This window comes from Scyliorhinus canicula, chromosome 12 (assembly GCF_902713615.1).
Source record: "Scyliorhinus canicula chromosome 12, sScyCan1.1, whole genome shotgun sequence".
NCBI classification, from domain to species: Eukaryota; Metazoa; Chordata; class Chondrichthyes; order Carcharhiniformes; family Scyliorhinidae; genus Scyliorhinus; species Scyliorhinus canicula.
The window spans coordinates 48774091-48791023 of NC_052157.1; the positions used below are offsets into that span (position 1 = coordinate 48774091).

Consider the following 16933-nt stretch of genomic DNA (forward strand, 5'->3'; position numbering starts at 1 on the left):
CGGGTATCCAGCGCATGTATGTCCCCTCAGCAGTGCGCAGGCCAGAGCCCAGCGTGGCACGATGGCACAGTGGTTAGGACTGCCACCTCACAACTCCAGGGACCCTGGTTCAATTCTGGCCTCGGGTGACTGTGCGGAGTTTCTATATTCGCCCCGTGTTTGCATGGGTTTCCTCCGGGATCTCCGGTTTTCTCCCACAGTTCCAAGATGTGCAGGCTAGGTGGATTAATCATGCTAAATTGCCCTTAGTGTCCAAAAATGTTAGGTGGGGTTGTGGGGTTGCAGGGGTAGGGTGGGGGAGTGGGCCTTGGTGGGTGCTCCTGAGGACGATCGGTGTAGACTCGATTGGGCCGAATGGCCTCCTTCTGCACTGTATGGATTCTATGAGGCAGACTGCCTCCTCCTGATGTCAGCGCACTGACCCAAGAGTTCATTAATTTTGAAAATCGATGGGAGTGGTCTTTCCAGAAGCGTCAGCAGAGAGCAGGTCACGTTCCCCGTACATTGGCGTCACGTGCTCTGGGTGCGAGAGATTCCTCCATTTTGTAGCTGCCAGCAGTGCTGGTGTGAGCACCAGGGCCTTTGGTGAACAACTCAGTAAGAAGAAGCTGAAAATAGGAACAAAGCAGCAAAATGATAATTTCTTGAGGTGTGTGTTTATTAATTGTGCCAATGCGAATCAGGATGCAAAGCGCATGTGTGTTATATGCAGGGAAGTACTGGCAAATGAAAGATTAAAACCGTCAAAACTTCAAAGGCATTTTAAGACTAAGCATGGCAGGACAAACCTCTTGATTGTTTTCAACAGATGCTGTGAGAACTTAAATCATCAGCTGAAGTCTTTAGCAGTAATGTAATATTGAATGAGAAAGCAAGTGAGATTGGGAGGACCAAGCAGGTTCACCTATCACATTAAAGGTAAGTGAAAATGATGGGTCATGAAGTTCGGGCGGCGTCGGTCACAAAGGTCAGCTACCGTGGGTTGCGATGGTCAGCCAGCGTGGGACGCGAAGGATGGCTGGTTGGTAAAAATGGGTCCCGGGCAAAAAAGTTTGCAAAACACTGGAGAGGTGTATTCTCTGCACCTTGGGATGTGAGTGTCACTGGGAAGGCTAGCATTTATTATCTATCCCTAATTTGCCATGAGAACATGGTAGTTGATTCTTGATTCTTCTTGAACCCCTGCAGTCAATGTGGTGTAGGTACACCCCCAGTGCTGTTAGGAAGAGTTCCAGGATTTTAACCCAGCCACAGTGAAGGAATGACGAAAGAGCTACAAGTGTCTCCTTGGATGGTGTTCCTATATATTTATTGCCCTGGACCTTCTACGTGGTAGGGAATTTGGAAGGTGCAGCTGAAAAACTCTTGTATTTTGTATTTTTTTAAAATAAATTTAGAGTAGCCAATTCCTTTTTTTCCAATTAAGGGCAATTTAGCGTGACCAATCCCCCTACCCTGCACATTTTTGGGTTGTGGGTCTGAGACCCATCCAGACACGAATGTGCAAATTCCACACGGATAGTGACCCATGGCCTGGATCAAACCCGGGTGCTCTGCGGCGTGAGTGATTTTCAACATTGCTAACCACTGCGGCACTGTGCTGCCTCGCAGTGCATCTTGTAGTCGGCACATATGGCTGCTACTGTAGTAGTTGAAGGGGTGAATGTTTAAGGTAGAAGATAGGGGGGTACCAATCAAATGGGCCACTTTGTCCTGGATGGTTTTGAGCCTCATGAGTGCATTCATCCAGGCAAGTGGAGAGCATTCCATTAAATTCCTGACTTGTGCCTTGTAGATGGTGGACAGGCTTTGGGGAGTCAGGAGCTGAGTTACTCGCTGTAGAATTCCCAGCCACTGACTTGATTTTGCAGCCATGTATTTATGCAGCTGGTCCAGCTAAGTTTCTGGTTAATGGCAATCCTCAGGATGTTGGTGCATGTGACTACGTCTATACCATTTCATTTTTCACACTCCACCTTCGTAATACAGCATCATTTCTATATTTTTCCTGAATCCAAATCTTTCACTTCTTGGTGTCTCATTGGCCATCTTCTTTCCCTAATTGATCTCTTGCTCATTCTGTGATTATAAAACATTATTTGGTTTACCTGCCAGTGATTCTTTGCTTTCTGAATTTTGTTTAAATTTCACCCTGTATCTTCGAGGCTTCCCGCTGTCTTGGGCTCTCCCTATCGGACACAAGCTTTCTTTTGTCTTTTTAGCATCCAGTTGACTCCAGAGTTGGAAGATTCAGCCTTTTTCTTTCTGGAAACATATTTGTTTTACAACTCTCGTTATTGCCTTGACTATCACCCACTGCTCTGACATGGAATGACTTTGAATTACTCAGAGAATCATAGAATCCCTGCAGTTCAGAACGAGGCCATTCAGCCCATCAGGTCTGCACCGACTCTCCGAATAAACACCCTACCCAGGCTCACTCCGCTGCCCTATCCCCATAACCCTACCTAACCTTTGGACACTATGGGCAATTTAGCTTGGCCAATCCACCTAACCTGCACATCTTTGGACCGTGGGAGGAAATCGAGCACCCGGAAGATCCCACGCAGACACAGAGAGAATGTACAAACTCCACACAGTCACCCGGGGTCAGAACCGAACCCAGTTCCCTAGCGCTATGAGGCAGCAGTGCCAACCACAGTGCCACCCTATAGCTGTACTGCAGCTGATTCCAGTCCACGTTTGTCATTTTTAAAACTTCTTTCGTGGGATGTGGCATCACTGGCTGAGCCAGCATTTACTGCCCATTCCTAATTGCCCTTGAACTGAGTGGCTTACAGGGGGCATTTTTCCTTAAAACAGTCAACCACATTGCTGTGGTTCTGGAGTCCCATACCGGGTAAGAACGTCAGGTTTCCTTCCCCAAAGGATGTTGGTGAACCAGATGAGTTTTCATGATAATCGATTTGTGGTTACCAGGATATTGAATTCAAATTTCACCCCTGCCGTGGTGGGATTCGAACCCGCGTCCCCAGAGGATGACCCTGGGTGTCTGGATTACTAGTACACTGACAACACCACTGCACCACAACCTCCTCATATATCACATCCAGTTTAGTAAAATTGCTCTTAGTCTATTGCAGTCTTTTCCTTAACCGCTCTAAATGTAACTAAATTGTGATCATTAGCTTGTTCTCCCACTGATAAATTATCTGCCTGTGCAGCTTCATTTACTAAAAATAAGCCCTTAAGTGACCCCTTTTTTTGTTAGGCGTGCTACCTTCTGGCAAAAGAAACATTCTCTGAGTGCATTTAAAAAAATCTTTACCCTCTATACCTTTTGTGCTCAATTTATGCCTGTTAGTATTTGGCTAGCTGAAATCCTCGACTATTACGGCCCGATCGGTGCTTCACAGCAGTTTGCACATATTTGCTTTTCTATCTCCCACTGCCTGTTTGGAAATCAATTTCACAAACCCAGCAGTGCGACTTCCCCTTTTTGTTCCTCAGTTCAACCCATATGAACTCACGCTCCTTCTCGTCTGTTATCCCTCCTCAAAGCCGCAACTTTAACCAATGCTGCGTCCACGCCCCCCTTTTTTTAATACCTCTCTATCATGCTTAAAAGCAATGTAGCCAGAATGTGTAGCTCCCATGCCTTCCTTGGTTTAAGCTGTGTTTCATGTTGTAAATTATTAACCTCTTTTTTGCAATAACCTTTATTCCCAATCATTTTTAAGATCCTGTTGACTGCTCTGACAATGATTGCTGATGGGGTCCAGTCCTTGATAGCAATCCAAGGACAACATCATTCAATTGGCACAAGTCTCGGGCCAATATCCATGAGGATCAACGCACTGTTGGCAGTGACACTGCGAGTTTCACAATGCCCTTTGACTGTGGAAACCCTGTACTTAGCCTGCAAATGGATCCACTCATCCATACAATAAATGTAAATTTATTTCAATGCTCTCTAGCGACCACATTGCGAAAGGCTTTTTCGCAACAGGTTTCTGCTACTGGTTGTGGGGGTACACAAAATCTTGTGACATATTAAATTTTTCCTGCTGCTGTTGCGTTTTGAACAGTTGATCGCCTGCAGCTAGATCTACACCGCACACATTCTCGAAAATCATCACCAGAGATGTCCCTAACGTCTCTTCACGCCATCTACGACATTCTAAAATGGGCAGTGATAATCAGCATTCTATGTGTCTTTATACCAGAGTGCATGCTCTCCCTCTCTGCACTACCCAGCCTTACCTTGGCTTAACCCTCTCTGTGTAACTTCACAGAATCATAGAATTGTTACGGTGCAGAAGGAAGCCATTCAGCCCGTCGTGTCTGAACCAGCTCTCCAAATGAACATCATGACTTCGTGCCATTCCCCTGCATTTTCCCTGTACACCTGCACATTGTTTCTATTTAAATAATCATCTGATATCCTCTTGAATGCCTTGAATAAACCGCGTAGGCAGCACGGTAGCATAGTGGTTATCACTGTGGCTTCACAGAGCCAGGGTCCCAGGTTCGATTCCCGGTTTGGGTCACTGTCTGTGCAGAGTCTACACGTTCTTCCTGTGTCTGCGTGGGTTTCCTCCGGTTGCTCCAGTTTCCTCCCACAAGTCCCGAAAGACGTGCTATTAGGTAATTTGGACATTGTGAATTCTTCCTCTGTGTACTCGAACAGGTGCCGGAATGTGGCGACTAGGGGATTTTCACAGTAGCTTCATTGCAGTGTTAATGTAAGCCTAGTTGTGACAATAAAGATTATTATATAAACCTGTCTCCACCACACTTCCAGACCCTGCTTTCCAGACCCCAACCACTCGCTGTGTGAAAATGTTTTTCCTCATATCACATTTGCTTCTTTTGCAAATCACTTTAAATCTGTGTCCTCTCGTTCTCGATCCTTTTACCAGCAGGAACAATTTCTCCCTATCTACTCTGTCCAGCCCCCTCATGATTTTGAAAATCTCAATCAAATCTCCTCTCAGCCTTCTTCTCTCCAATGAGAACAGTCCCAACCTCTCCAGTCTATCCCCACTGCTGAAGCTTCTCATCCCTGGAACCATTCTTGCAAACCTCTTCTGCGCTCTCGCCCATGTGGTGAGGCCATTAGGATGGTGACACTGGTAGGGAATCTGAAGATCCGACAGAAGCTCTCGACCAGGTAGAGCTGATAGTGGCCACTCACCTAGCCTCACACCCCCTGCATAATATTGAGGAAGACTGTTAGAGTGGCCACTTCAATGTGATGTCAAACCAAGGCTCCATATGCCCTCTCAGGCAGACATCCAGTGTTGCATTAGTTCAGAGAAGGACAGATAAATTTTCCCTGCTGCTCCAGCCAATATTTATCACTCAAAGCGGACAATCATTTGTCTCATCGCTGTTTCTGGGAACCTCTTGTGATTGGTTGAGTAGGCGGCCTGCATTATTACAACAGTTAAATACTTCCCTTTGGGATATCCTGAAGGTGTGAAAATGCTGTATAAATTCAAGGTCTAATGCTCAACAGTGGAGGACATTGTACAGGAGCTAGGCTCTTTTTAAAAACATGTGTCCCCCCCTCCCTAAACAAAACAAACTGATCACACTGGGTAGCAGCACCCAGGAGCTTTCAAACCCCATCTGAGGATTGTAATAAGTCATAGGACACCAGGTTAAAGTCCAACAGGTTTGTTTCGAGTCACTAGCTTTCAGAGCGCAGCTCCTTCCTCAGGTGAATGAAGAGGTAGGTTCCAGAAACATATATATTGACAAAGTCAAAGATGCAAGACGATACTTTGAATGCCAGTCTTTGCAGGTAATTAAGTCCTTACAGGTCCAAACGGAGCAACTGGAGAGAGGGATAATCACAGGTTAAAGAGGTGTGAATTTACATCTCCACATCATCTGAGGATTGTTATACATGTGTCAGTATCAGGGAGAGGATGTTATAAAATCCTCTGACTTGTCTCCAGTGCCACACTGGGTGTTGAGTTGTTGAAAAGCCCAATTAAAAGTTGGTCCATTTCAGCCACGCTGACAGAAACACCAACTCCCCGCCCCCTTGGCCTGAAATACACTCCCTTCACTTACATTGTCCCCGGTGGAAAACACTCCGAAAGGCAGGTTCTGGAGCGGGAAATCCGAGTGCTCTGCTACTTTCACGAAGGACATGTTTGCAGTTGTGAAACGACGCGAGTGGCCGCTTGTCCTCTCTGCCTTTGTCAAAGTTTCAACAGTGAAACAGAACCAATCAGTCTGGTGAGAAACGCCCCCAAACTCCCCCCTCCCCCTCCCCCAGGACTGACCGCCCAGACTCTCTCCAGCTTTGCTCAATGTGTTTGACCAGCGTTTAATATTATTCAGCTTGAAAAAGTACAAAGTGCGGCCAGGTTGAAGGGCACTGGAAACTCCCGCAGAGCTCTGAACCGCACACTAATGTTCTTAATTAATGTTATTCTTCAAACATAAATGAGAGAATCCAAACATTTTGGGCGTAAAATCATCTTTCATCAGTCCTCATGCTTGACATGTATAGTGTACCTAACTTTTGCAATAGTTAAAACAGCGTTACAGCACCGAAGCCAAGCCACTCGGCCCATCTGCTCCGTGTCTGTGCTCCACTCCAGCCTCCTCGTCTCTGGCCATTGGCAGAACTCTGCCACAACCTCCCCTCCCCGTCAACACACCCATGCCAGTCACTTCAACAGTTCCTCGGGGTTCTTATCATTCTCTGGGTGAAGAAGTTTCTCTTGCAACAAAAGCAGAAAATGCTGGACAATCTCAGCATCTCACAATTCAGTTTCTCTTATATTTGGGTTTATTGGGTGACTACCTATATTAATGATGTGGAGATGGAAGTTGGACTGGGGTGATCACAGTAAGTAGTCTTACAACACCAGGTTAAAGTCCAACAGGTTTGTTTCGAATCACTAGCTTTCGGAGCGCAGCTCCTTCCTCAGGTGAATGAAGAGGTGGATTCCAGAAACACATATATAGACGAAGTCAATGATGCAAGACGATACTTTGAATGAAATGAAAATGAAAAAATGAAAATCGCTTATTGTCACGAGTAGGCTTCAATGAAGTTACTGTGAAAAGCAAGTCTTTAAGGTAATTAAGTCTTTACAGGTCCAACAGGATCAAATAGAGAGAGAAATAAGCACAGGTTAAGGAGGTGTGAATTGTCTCAAGCCAGGACAGTTGGTAGGATATTGCAAGCCCAGGCCAGATGCTGAGGAGGGTGAATGTAATGAGACATGAATCCAAGGCCCCGGTTGAGACTGTACTTATGTGTGTGGAACTTGGCTATCAGTTCCAGCTGGGCAATTCTGTGTGGTCGTGTGTCCTGAAGGCCGTCTTGGAGAACACTTACCTGAAGATCAGAGGTTGAATGCCCTTGACTGCTGAAGTGTTCCCTTACTGGAAGGGAACAGTCCTGCCGAGCTGCACTGCCAGGAGAGAGAGCCGGCTTTGTCAAAGGGGGGTCATCTCTGACAAATCTGTTAGAGTTCTTAATAATAATAATCGCTTATTGTCACAAGTAGGCTTCAATTAAGTTACTGTGAAAAGCTCCTAGTCGCCACATTCCGGCGTTGTTCGGGGAGGCCGGTATGGGAATTGAACCCACGCTGCTGGCACGGTTCTGCATTGCAAGCCAGCTATTTAGCCCACTGTGCTAAACCATCCCTGAAGAGGTAACAAGGAAGTTAGATAAAGGAGAACCAGTGGACTTGATTTATTTAGATTTCCAGAAGGCCTTTGACAAGGTGCTGCATAGGAGACTTTTATAAGAGTCCATGGTGTAAAGGGCAAGATACTGGCATGGATAGAGCATTGGCTGACTGGCAGAAGGCAGAGAGTGGGGATAAAGGGGTATTTTTCAGGATGGCAGCCGGTGACTAGTGGTGTGTCTCAGGGGTCGGTGTTGGAACCACAACCTTTCACAATATACATAAATGGTCTGGAAGAAGGAACTGAAGGCACTCTTGCTAAATTTGCAGATTATACAAAGATCTGCAGAGGGACAGGTAGTATTGAGGAAGCAAGGGGGCTGCAGAAGGATTTGGACAGGCTAGGAGAGTGGGCAATGAAGTGGCAAATGAAATACAATGTGGAATAGTGTGAGGTTATGCACTTTGGAAGGTGAAATTTAGGCATAGACTAATGGGGAAATGCTTAGGAAATCTGAAGCACAAAGGGACTTGGGATTCCTTGTTCACGATTCTCTTAAGGTTAACCTGCAGGTTCAGTCGATAGTTAGGAAGGCCGATGCAATGTTAGCATTCATGTCAGAAAGGCTAGAATACAAGACCAGGGATGTTCTCCTTAGGCTGTATAAGGCTCTGGTCAGACCCCATTTGGAGTATTGTGAGCAGTTTTGGGCCCCGTATCTAAGAAAAGATGTGCTGGCCTTGGAAAGGGTCCAGAGGAGGTTCAGAAGAATGATCCCTGGAATGAACAGCTTGTCATATGAGAAACGGTTGATGACTCTGGGTCTGTACTGGTTGGCGTTTAGAAGGATGAGGGAGGATCTTATTGAAACTTACAGGATACTGTGAGACCTGAATGGAGTGGACGTGGAGAGGATGTTTCCACTTGCAGGAAAAACTAGAACCAGAGGACACCCTCTCAGACTAAAGTGACAATCCGTTAAAACAGAGATGATGAGTAATTTCTTCAGCCAGAGGGTGGTGAATCTGTGGAACTCTTTGCTGCAGAAGGCTGTGGAGGCCAAAGCACTGAGTGTCTTTCAGACAGAGATAGATAGGTTCTTGATTGATAAGGGGATCAGGGGTTATGGGGAGCAGGCAGGAAAATGGGAATGAGAAAAATATCAGCCATGATTGAATGGCGGAGCAGACTCGATGGGCCAAGTGGCCTAATTCTGCTTCTATGTCTTATGGACGTATGGTCTAAACAAACCCACGCAGACACGGGGAGAACATGCAGACTCCGCACAGATAGTGAACCAAGTGGGAATCGAACCTGGGACCCTGGAGCTGTGAAACAACAGAACACTGTGCTGCCATGCGACCTGAGACCGTGTAGAAAATGTATGTGACAGTCAGAACTGGATTTTAAAATTAGGAAGCACTGTAGGGTGGCACAGTGAAATAGTGCCTCACAGTGCCAGGGACCCGGGCTCAATTACGCCCTTAGGTGACTGTATGGAGTTTGCAGTTCTCCTTATGTCTGCATGTGTTTCCTCCGGGTAGAGGATAGGCAATGCAGTAATGTGTGAGGGAATCTGAAGATGAATGAAAGTGTTCAATGACATGGAGGAGCAATAACACACATAAATCAGCAATGACAGGGTAATGAGTGGGTGGAATCTGTCACTGTACAGAATAGATTATGGATTTTAAACAAATTATGGTTTATGGAGGACAGGAGGCTGGCAAGGTCGAGATTCGAGAAATTAAATCTCATGATGACTTAAACATAAAGGCTTCCATGTTGGTGATGGGGATAGTTACAATCAGCCGGGTTTATAATGAGGGCCATACTCCAGTGGCGGCATACTCCATTTCAGAGACTCAGGGCTGGAAGCTCCGATTTTGAGTCTATGTCCGGAGCATGTGTCTCGTCTGATGATGAAAAAGTCGGCACCGCCCCCGCACCTATGCTCCGCCCGGTAGGGGGCTAGCAGCCGCTCCACCTAAAACCCCTGGCGTTCCCGACAGAGAATTGCCAGGTGCGTGGCCGCGCATGCGCACGGCGACGACCTGCAGCAGTCGCGCCATACATGGCGCTGGCCGCTCGCGGACCTGGCCTGCCAGAGTGTGCCCCCCTGTAACCCCCACCAGTCTCCCCAGCCCCCGCCGAAGCACACACCCCCGGCCAGCGGAACAGCCCCACCCCCTGACTGTGGCAGCGCTGGACACAGTCCACAGTTGCCACAAGACATTGACGAAAACTCAGACCAAAAGTGATCCACGCCGTCGGGAATTCGGCCCATCAGGGGCGGAGCATCGGGGGAGGGCCTTCAGGTGACATCCTGAGACCGTCCCAAGGGTGTGCGCCGCACTCACCAATGATGGCGTTTTGGAGGGGGCGAAGCATCCAAAAACAGGTGCCACCCCCGATTTCGGCATCCAAAGGGATTCTCCGCCCGATTGCCGACTGCGATTTCAGAGTTGACTAACAGAGAATCCCACTCAAAGTGTTGATGCTGGGACTAAATTGGTAGTGTTACACAAGAAAATGGGGGCCGTTCCCAGAACAATTCATCAACTGTTAATGGTCTAGCACTGGCACCACGTACAGCACTATCAATTACAATGAAAAACGGTGTTCAATTCGCCGGGGTCGGGATTAACACTCGAACAGTTGGCAAGCTGCAGCTGCATATAAGCACTCTACTCCCTCCACACAACATCCCAGCTAACAAGATGGCAGCAGGGCCGTTCACAGACACAGAACAGGAGACCCTATGAGACACAGTGGAGGAGAAGCAGACCACCCAGTACCCTGGGCTGTGGGCAACACCGCCAGGACTGGCCAGCAGTGCCGAAGAAACTGCATGACCTCCTCAGGACGGCGAGCGCAAGTAGGCAGCACAGTGCCTCTGGCATTCACTCCTGACCCACTAACCCAAGACCCCCCCACCCCCAAACCAGGAATGACCAGCAGCCAAACCGGCCACCATGGCCCAATGCCCTGGCCACGAAGGACACAGCTACCTGCCTGTGCTGCATGCATCCAACTGTCCACATTGCGCATTTTCTGTTCCCTCCCGACCTGCAGCCCCTCACCACAGCTCAGCAGCAGTCACTGGACCTGACCGGAGGGCCTGGGAGAGGCGGTCAGCGAGGCGGCGGTCAGCAAGCAAGTGAGTCCCCACTGAGTTGCAGTTCCCCATGTCACAACCCTCAACCTCACTACTCCACCACTCCCACAACATACCCCCCCATACTGCCCCCTCCACCACCACCCGCCATCCAACCCACGGTCCAATCATGCGTTTTGTCTTGTCTTGCAGGATCACCTGGCGATGAGGCAGGCTCTTGTGCCCCTGACCACAACCCCAGGAGAAGAGGAAACAGACATCGATGGGAGCCCTCAACCAGAGACACCATGGAGCACCAAATCCAGGAACTTCACTGACTTTCAGACACAGCTGTCTCCGACACCCTCCACCACCCGAGACATTCATAGCAGTTGGGCACTTTAGTGAAGAGGCTCCTGGGGCACAATCTGCTGCGCACCACACTTATGCTGCGGTACAGCAGGTGAGGTCAACGCTGCAATGAAGTTACTGCAAAAAGCCCCCTAGTCGCCACATTCCGGCACCTGTTCAAGTACAGAGGGCAAATTCAGAATGTCCAAATGACCTAACAGCACGTCTTTCGGGACTTGTGGGAGGGAATCGGAGCACCCGTAGGAATCCCACGTAAACACAGGGAGAACCTGCATACTCCGCACTGACAGTGAACCAAACCGGGAATCAAACCTGCGATCCTAGAGCTGTGAAGCAACAGTGCTCAGCGCTGTGCTACTGTGCCACCCATTATAGCTATGTAAGCTCCCCTGCAGTGTTAACTGATTTACTATGGACCACTTAAAAGACTTTTAAGTGAGATAGTGCCTCATATATTCAAAGTCTCACCTTCCATATGCATGGTAGAATGAGCCTTTAAAAATTCACCCTGTAGATTCTACTTGGTACACTTGTAATTTACTAGCAGAATCACAAAGTTGCACATTGCAAGTTTGGGAATTTGATACATGAATTTTCTTGGACTAATAATCTTAGCTAGATAATGCACAATCTTATATTGCATATTTTCAGCATGCAGCAGTGTATTTGTATGATACAACTGAGGCACTTTTGAAGAGGATAATTAACAGTCAACTACATTCGGTGGATCTCAAGCCACATGTAGGTATTTGTAAGGATGGCAAATTCCTTCCCTAAAGGGCATTAACAAACCAGATGGGTTTGTACAACAATCTAGCAGCTTTGTGATCATTATTAGATCTGATTCCTGATTTAAGTAACTGAACTTAAATTCCACTCGTGCTCGCGGCTCTGGAGGATAGACCCAGGCCTCTGGCTTACTAGTCCAGTAACATTACCGCTATGCTTCTCTATTATTGTAGATGGTAGCAAAGTATTTATCCTGGTATGCACCTGTTTGTCACATCCACCTCATTCTCAAAAATGGAATCAGTGACAAATACAACTTTAATTTATTTGGCACCTTGAACAATGAAACAGCCCAAGGCAATTCACAGCAACATTACAAAACAAGGTGTGACAAAGGAACAGGACTTGCTGCGAGTTAAGACACAGGTAGCAGAGTTTTGATGAGCTCAGGTTTACAATTCTCCTTCCTTGTATCCGGTCAGGCATCTCTTCCAAGTCAGGCACAGATGCAAAGGGCGTAACTCCAACACACAATCAACTGGTGGAATCATTTTGAGTAATACTGTAGCACGCTCCAAGCGCAAAGCTAGCAGGGAATTCAAACTGCCCTTCTCCAGCAATGATATTTTCTACTTGTATTTAAAGCCAGGCAGGTGATGTCAAAAGGTGTGGAGGTAACTGTGCCAAAATAAACAGGAAGAGAAACGCATTTATATAGCATCGTTCACAAGCTAAGAATGCCCAAAGCACTTTAGTCAATTAAGTACTTTTGAAATGCAGTTTGTTATAATGTAGACAAATGCAGCAGCCAATTTTTATATACATACACACACACACTCACAAAAAGGAACAAAATCTGGTTTGTAAACCTCAGAATATCGAAATAAGAGAATGTTTTTTACTCAGCGAAGCTGGTTGAGGGCAGGGCAGGAAAAGGCGCACACTGCTCTTCAAAATCTCTACACATATGGAAAAAGTGGATTTTATTTGCTCACAGTAAAACAGCAATTTCCACAAGTCTCCTGAGCAAAATCTGCCAGTTTATGCTGCAAGTGGGATGGCATGACACAGAACTGACTCTTAGGCCCTCCTGAGGCTTTGGTATGTTGGAGAGAGACCATGTGGGAGAGCATATAATATTGTCTATTGTGAAAGCCAGTAAATCCACAATGCCAGATCAAAAGTAAGGCTAAAACTAAATCAAATTTATTTATAAGTATCATACAGAAGCAGAAAGACAGCGCAATAAACTAGTACAATACTTGTCTTACACAAGACACAAATGCTTGCAAAGCCCAAATTCCTTGGAGTTCGTTTTAGAGGCTTTCAACTGGAGTAATGGGAAAAGTGATAATCACACAAAGCTTACGAATCACCTCCTCTGGTTGAGGCAATGTTTGACTTTACTGATTCGTCATTGATCAACTGATATGGACCATTTGTAACTTGTAGGCAAATAAGATGTGAACAGTAGACCTCTAACCATCAGATGGTCCAATTTACTTTTAATATTCTTCGTTCTCTTAGAACAAAGCTCCCTTAATGGCACAACCATTTGGAGAACAATGTGTAAATGTACATATTTGCCAGCAATGGAAACTATTCCTCAGATTGGAACATCAACTCCAAAAATTGGCAGATACCCATCATCCTTTAATAGGAGAAATACTTTCATTAGTTGCTAAAACCAAGCTTCTGTATTCTGTAAGTAGCTGGGCTCCAATTTGAATTTTAATAGGAAGACTGTGACTACAACAGTAATTTCTAAAATATGTTAACACTATCTACAGTCATATAAAAATATAATACAGAAATCATAGTCAGATAGTCACATTCTTAGAAATTCAAGCTCATGCCCACATTCCAGTTGAAACTGCCTGCAAAATAATCGGACACATTCAATAATTATGGAAGATAGCTGTTTAGACAATAAAGATCTTTCTTTCACAACTGTTACAAGTTATTGATATTCGGATCGAATTATATCCCAACTGAAACAAAACACGTTAATTTCCATGAAATGTAGTTATCTTTATTTGTGGAAGCACCATTTGGTATGCAAGAAAGTACATTTAATAAAACCAAAAAAATGAGTTGTTTCTTGCTGGATGGCAGTTGTATTATCACTTGACACATGACACAACGTTAACTGAGTCAGACCTATGTTTCAATGTTTGTATCAAGCTCATGATGTGCTTGGACAAGGGGTGTTCTCAGATCTGAACACAGATTTCAAGGAATCTTTGAGAACCTGAACTCTATTGGTGCATTTAAAACTTTGCTGACTAGGATGCTCTTCTTGCCTTCAGAGCTGGATTTATAAGCAGGCAGCAGGAACAAATGGCCACAGACTACATTTCACCTTGTACTGATCGGAGGCCCAATTTCCTATGCTGCAGCAAAATGTTTGAATGACTTCATGATACATTTTCTAGAAACCAATACACTATCCCAAAAGTTTTTTTTTATAATTTAGAGTACCCAATTCATTGTTTTCCAATTAACAGGCAATTTCACGTGGCCAATTCACCTAGCCTGCTCATCTTTTGGGTTATGGGGGCCAAACCCATGCAAACACGGGGAGTGACCCAGAGCAGGGATCGAGCCTGGGAGCTCGGCACCATGAGGCAACAGGGCTAACTCACTGCACCACCGTGCTGCCTTGCACTGTCCTCAAAGGTTACCCTGATGGTACAAACTTTCACAAGCAAAAGGTTTACTTTGTTTTAGGATGACGTAGGTTCAATCGCAATTTTCCCCATCCCATAGTCATCTGTAGGGATACTAGAATTAGAATAAGTGTTTGAAGCTTGGAGAAATGCGGGCCTAGGCACTCATTATGCTTCAGCTACAAAGTGCACAAGTGGACGCAGTGCAAGAACTGACTTGGCTGTTATGGCTACTGCACTCCAAAGCTCACCACATCTACTGCTCCAGGGTTATGAGACATAGACACCAGGTAACTATTACTGACTACACCCTTAAACAAGAGTATCAACAGAACCGGGGCGGGGGTAGAAATGCTCCCTCTGCTTTCAACTTGCTGTTCAAGTTTGTTTGAATTACTGCTGCAGCAGTCAACATTACCACCTGGGAGGAAAAAAAACTTGACTGCCATTACTTCCTTCCAACATTGCACATGTTTGTTTCACATTTTGCTTTTAGTTCTCTGGAAACAAATGTTGAGCAGCCAACAGCTCGAGTGCATAAAGACAATATTTCTGAGAAGAACACCAGGGAAAAAACTACACTTTTGCCCATAATTGTTCGAAGATTCAGTCACAGGTCATTAAAAAAAAAGTGCACTGCAAAGGATTAGAGAGGCAAAACTGTAGTTAAAATTGATAGCTTAAATACCTGATAGCAAAGAACAGATTTTGGCAAAGTATATCGTTTCTGAGAAACTATCACTTAAAAATACAATCGTCTTTAAATATGTATCCACATGAAATGCATTTCAGTTGTGCCATTATCTACTGCACCATGTTTGCAAAATGTAATGACACGAGATGAAAAACTATATATGGCGCCTACAGTGTATACAAGCTGCAATTTTTCGCATCCAGTGAAGTGTACACACATAAAAAAGCAATTAGAAATACCTTCAACTAAACAAAGGGCGGCAGGGGTGAGGAGAGAATATTTGGACTAGAGTCTTATATTTGAATATTTCTGAAAAGAGACATGTTGCCGAAGATTCTCATCTTGTACTCATCAGGACAAACTCAAGAACACAAAATTGTAAATGATAACAACAATTTCTATTACAGGAAAAAAGTCACCGATTGGTTGGCAAGTTGACTGATTGGCCAAAGCATTGCCATGGAGGGGAGAAAGCAAGGGAGGACTCCAGGAGCCCCATGGACAATTCAAAAAATGTGCTAGCCTTGAACGTATTCTTTTTGTTTGCAAAGAACGCTTCTGTCAAGCATAAATATTCTGTCAAGCATAAATATTCTGGCAAGCATAAATGGGCCACATGGCTGTTGATTATTTGAAAAATGGCATCCTTGTGCTTGGCCTGACGGGCACTCGATGGAAAAGTTTCAACAACATGTCTCTTTTCAGCAATATTCAAGCTCTGCACTACATCAAGCGGCAGTCCCATTTTATTTCAAGGCACAGATAGGAGTTCTCTACTATAATTTTTTTTAAACAATCAGTAGTTTTCCTTTATAACTTTATTTAATCAAAATTAAGACAGTGAATAAACTAACATAAATACAGCACTATTACCATCTTCTATTTCACATATGCTCAGAATTAAGCATTACTGTATTTTCTGATTAAACGTGTAGTCAGCATTGATGTGCATATAGGCTTTCGCACTCAGGATATATACTATAAAAAAAACCAAACTACATACACTTGTTTAAGTACATAAATAATTACGGAGATAAAGTAAACAAGCCATTGGGCCTTGTCATGAATGGAACAAAGCAGTGATCAGAGTAGAGTTATTGATAGGCCCGTATGTGGCACTGCCTTGTTAGAATGTCAGGCTGCAGAGAAAGGCCTCATAAACAAAGGAAGAAATGCAAAATTTGAGACATGCACATAATATTGGAAAAATGCTGTCCTCCAATGCTTCTACTTTTAAAAAAAACAGCCCAACATTTAACGAAGATTAAAATGACTGCAAAATAGACTTGTGCCTAAATATGCTGTACTTTCCCAATCACACAACATTCAAAAAAAAAAGTGAAAGAACTTTCAGTCTGTTCTCAAATTCTATTGTTCGTGGCATGCATGATTTAAGGATCTATGCAAGGTAAGTACAGTGCTCCAAACTCCCAGAATGAACTACAAAGCTCAGCTTATCCTCTCCGCTGTTTAATTAGGTTCACGTGGTTTAAAAGAAAAAATTTAATGTAAGTAGCAGTTCAAATCTTCTGGATCTTCTCTCCAACTACAACAGGATTTTCTTTCCTTATTTTTTCAGCAGCGTCAGCTTTGTAATCGTAAGGACAACTGTGCTTATCAGAATAACGATGTAATCCACAGAACAAGTTTCCACATCTGCAATCAAATCCTGGAAACAAAGAGTTAGAACATGAATCCACAGTTTTAGACTTGGGTTGAAAAACAAACACTGTCACGTATGACTCA

General features: G+C 44.9%; 2 protein-coding genes across 12 annotated transcripts in view; both read right to left on the minus strand.

Annotated features, from left to right (window-relative positions):
• Positions 1-6207, minus strand: part of fah (fumarylacetoacetate hydrolase (fumarylacetoacetase)) — a 72841-nt gene extending 66634 nt beyond the window's left edge. The window contains exon 1 of the mRNA XM_038813707.1: positions 6046-6207. Coding sequence (XP_038669635.1) covers positions 6046-6126 — 81 coding nt within the window. The 5' untranslated portion in view covers positions 6127-6207. The remainder of the gene's footprint in view (positions 1-6045) is intronic.
• Positions 6208-12130: 5923 nt separating this feature from the next.
• The window catches only part of zfand6 (zinc finger, AN1-type domain 6), a 60311-nt gene continuing 55508 nt past the window's right edge, over positions 12131-16933 (minus strand). For all 11 annotated transcript variants that reach the window (XM_038813242.1, XM_038813241.1, XM_038813240.1 and 8 more), the window contains one exon: positions 12131-16856. In XM_038813242.1, coding sequence (XP_038669170.1) covers positions 16708-16856 — 149 coding nt within the window. In that variant the 3' untranslated portion in view covers positions 12131-16707. The remainder of the gene's footprint in view (positions 16857-16933) is intronic.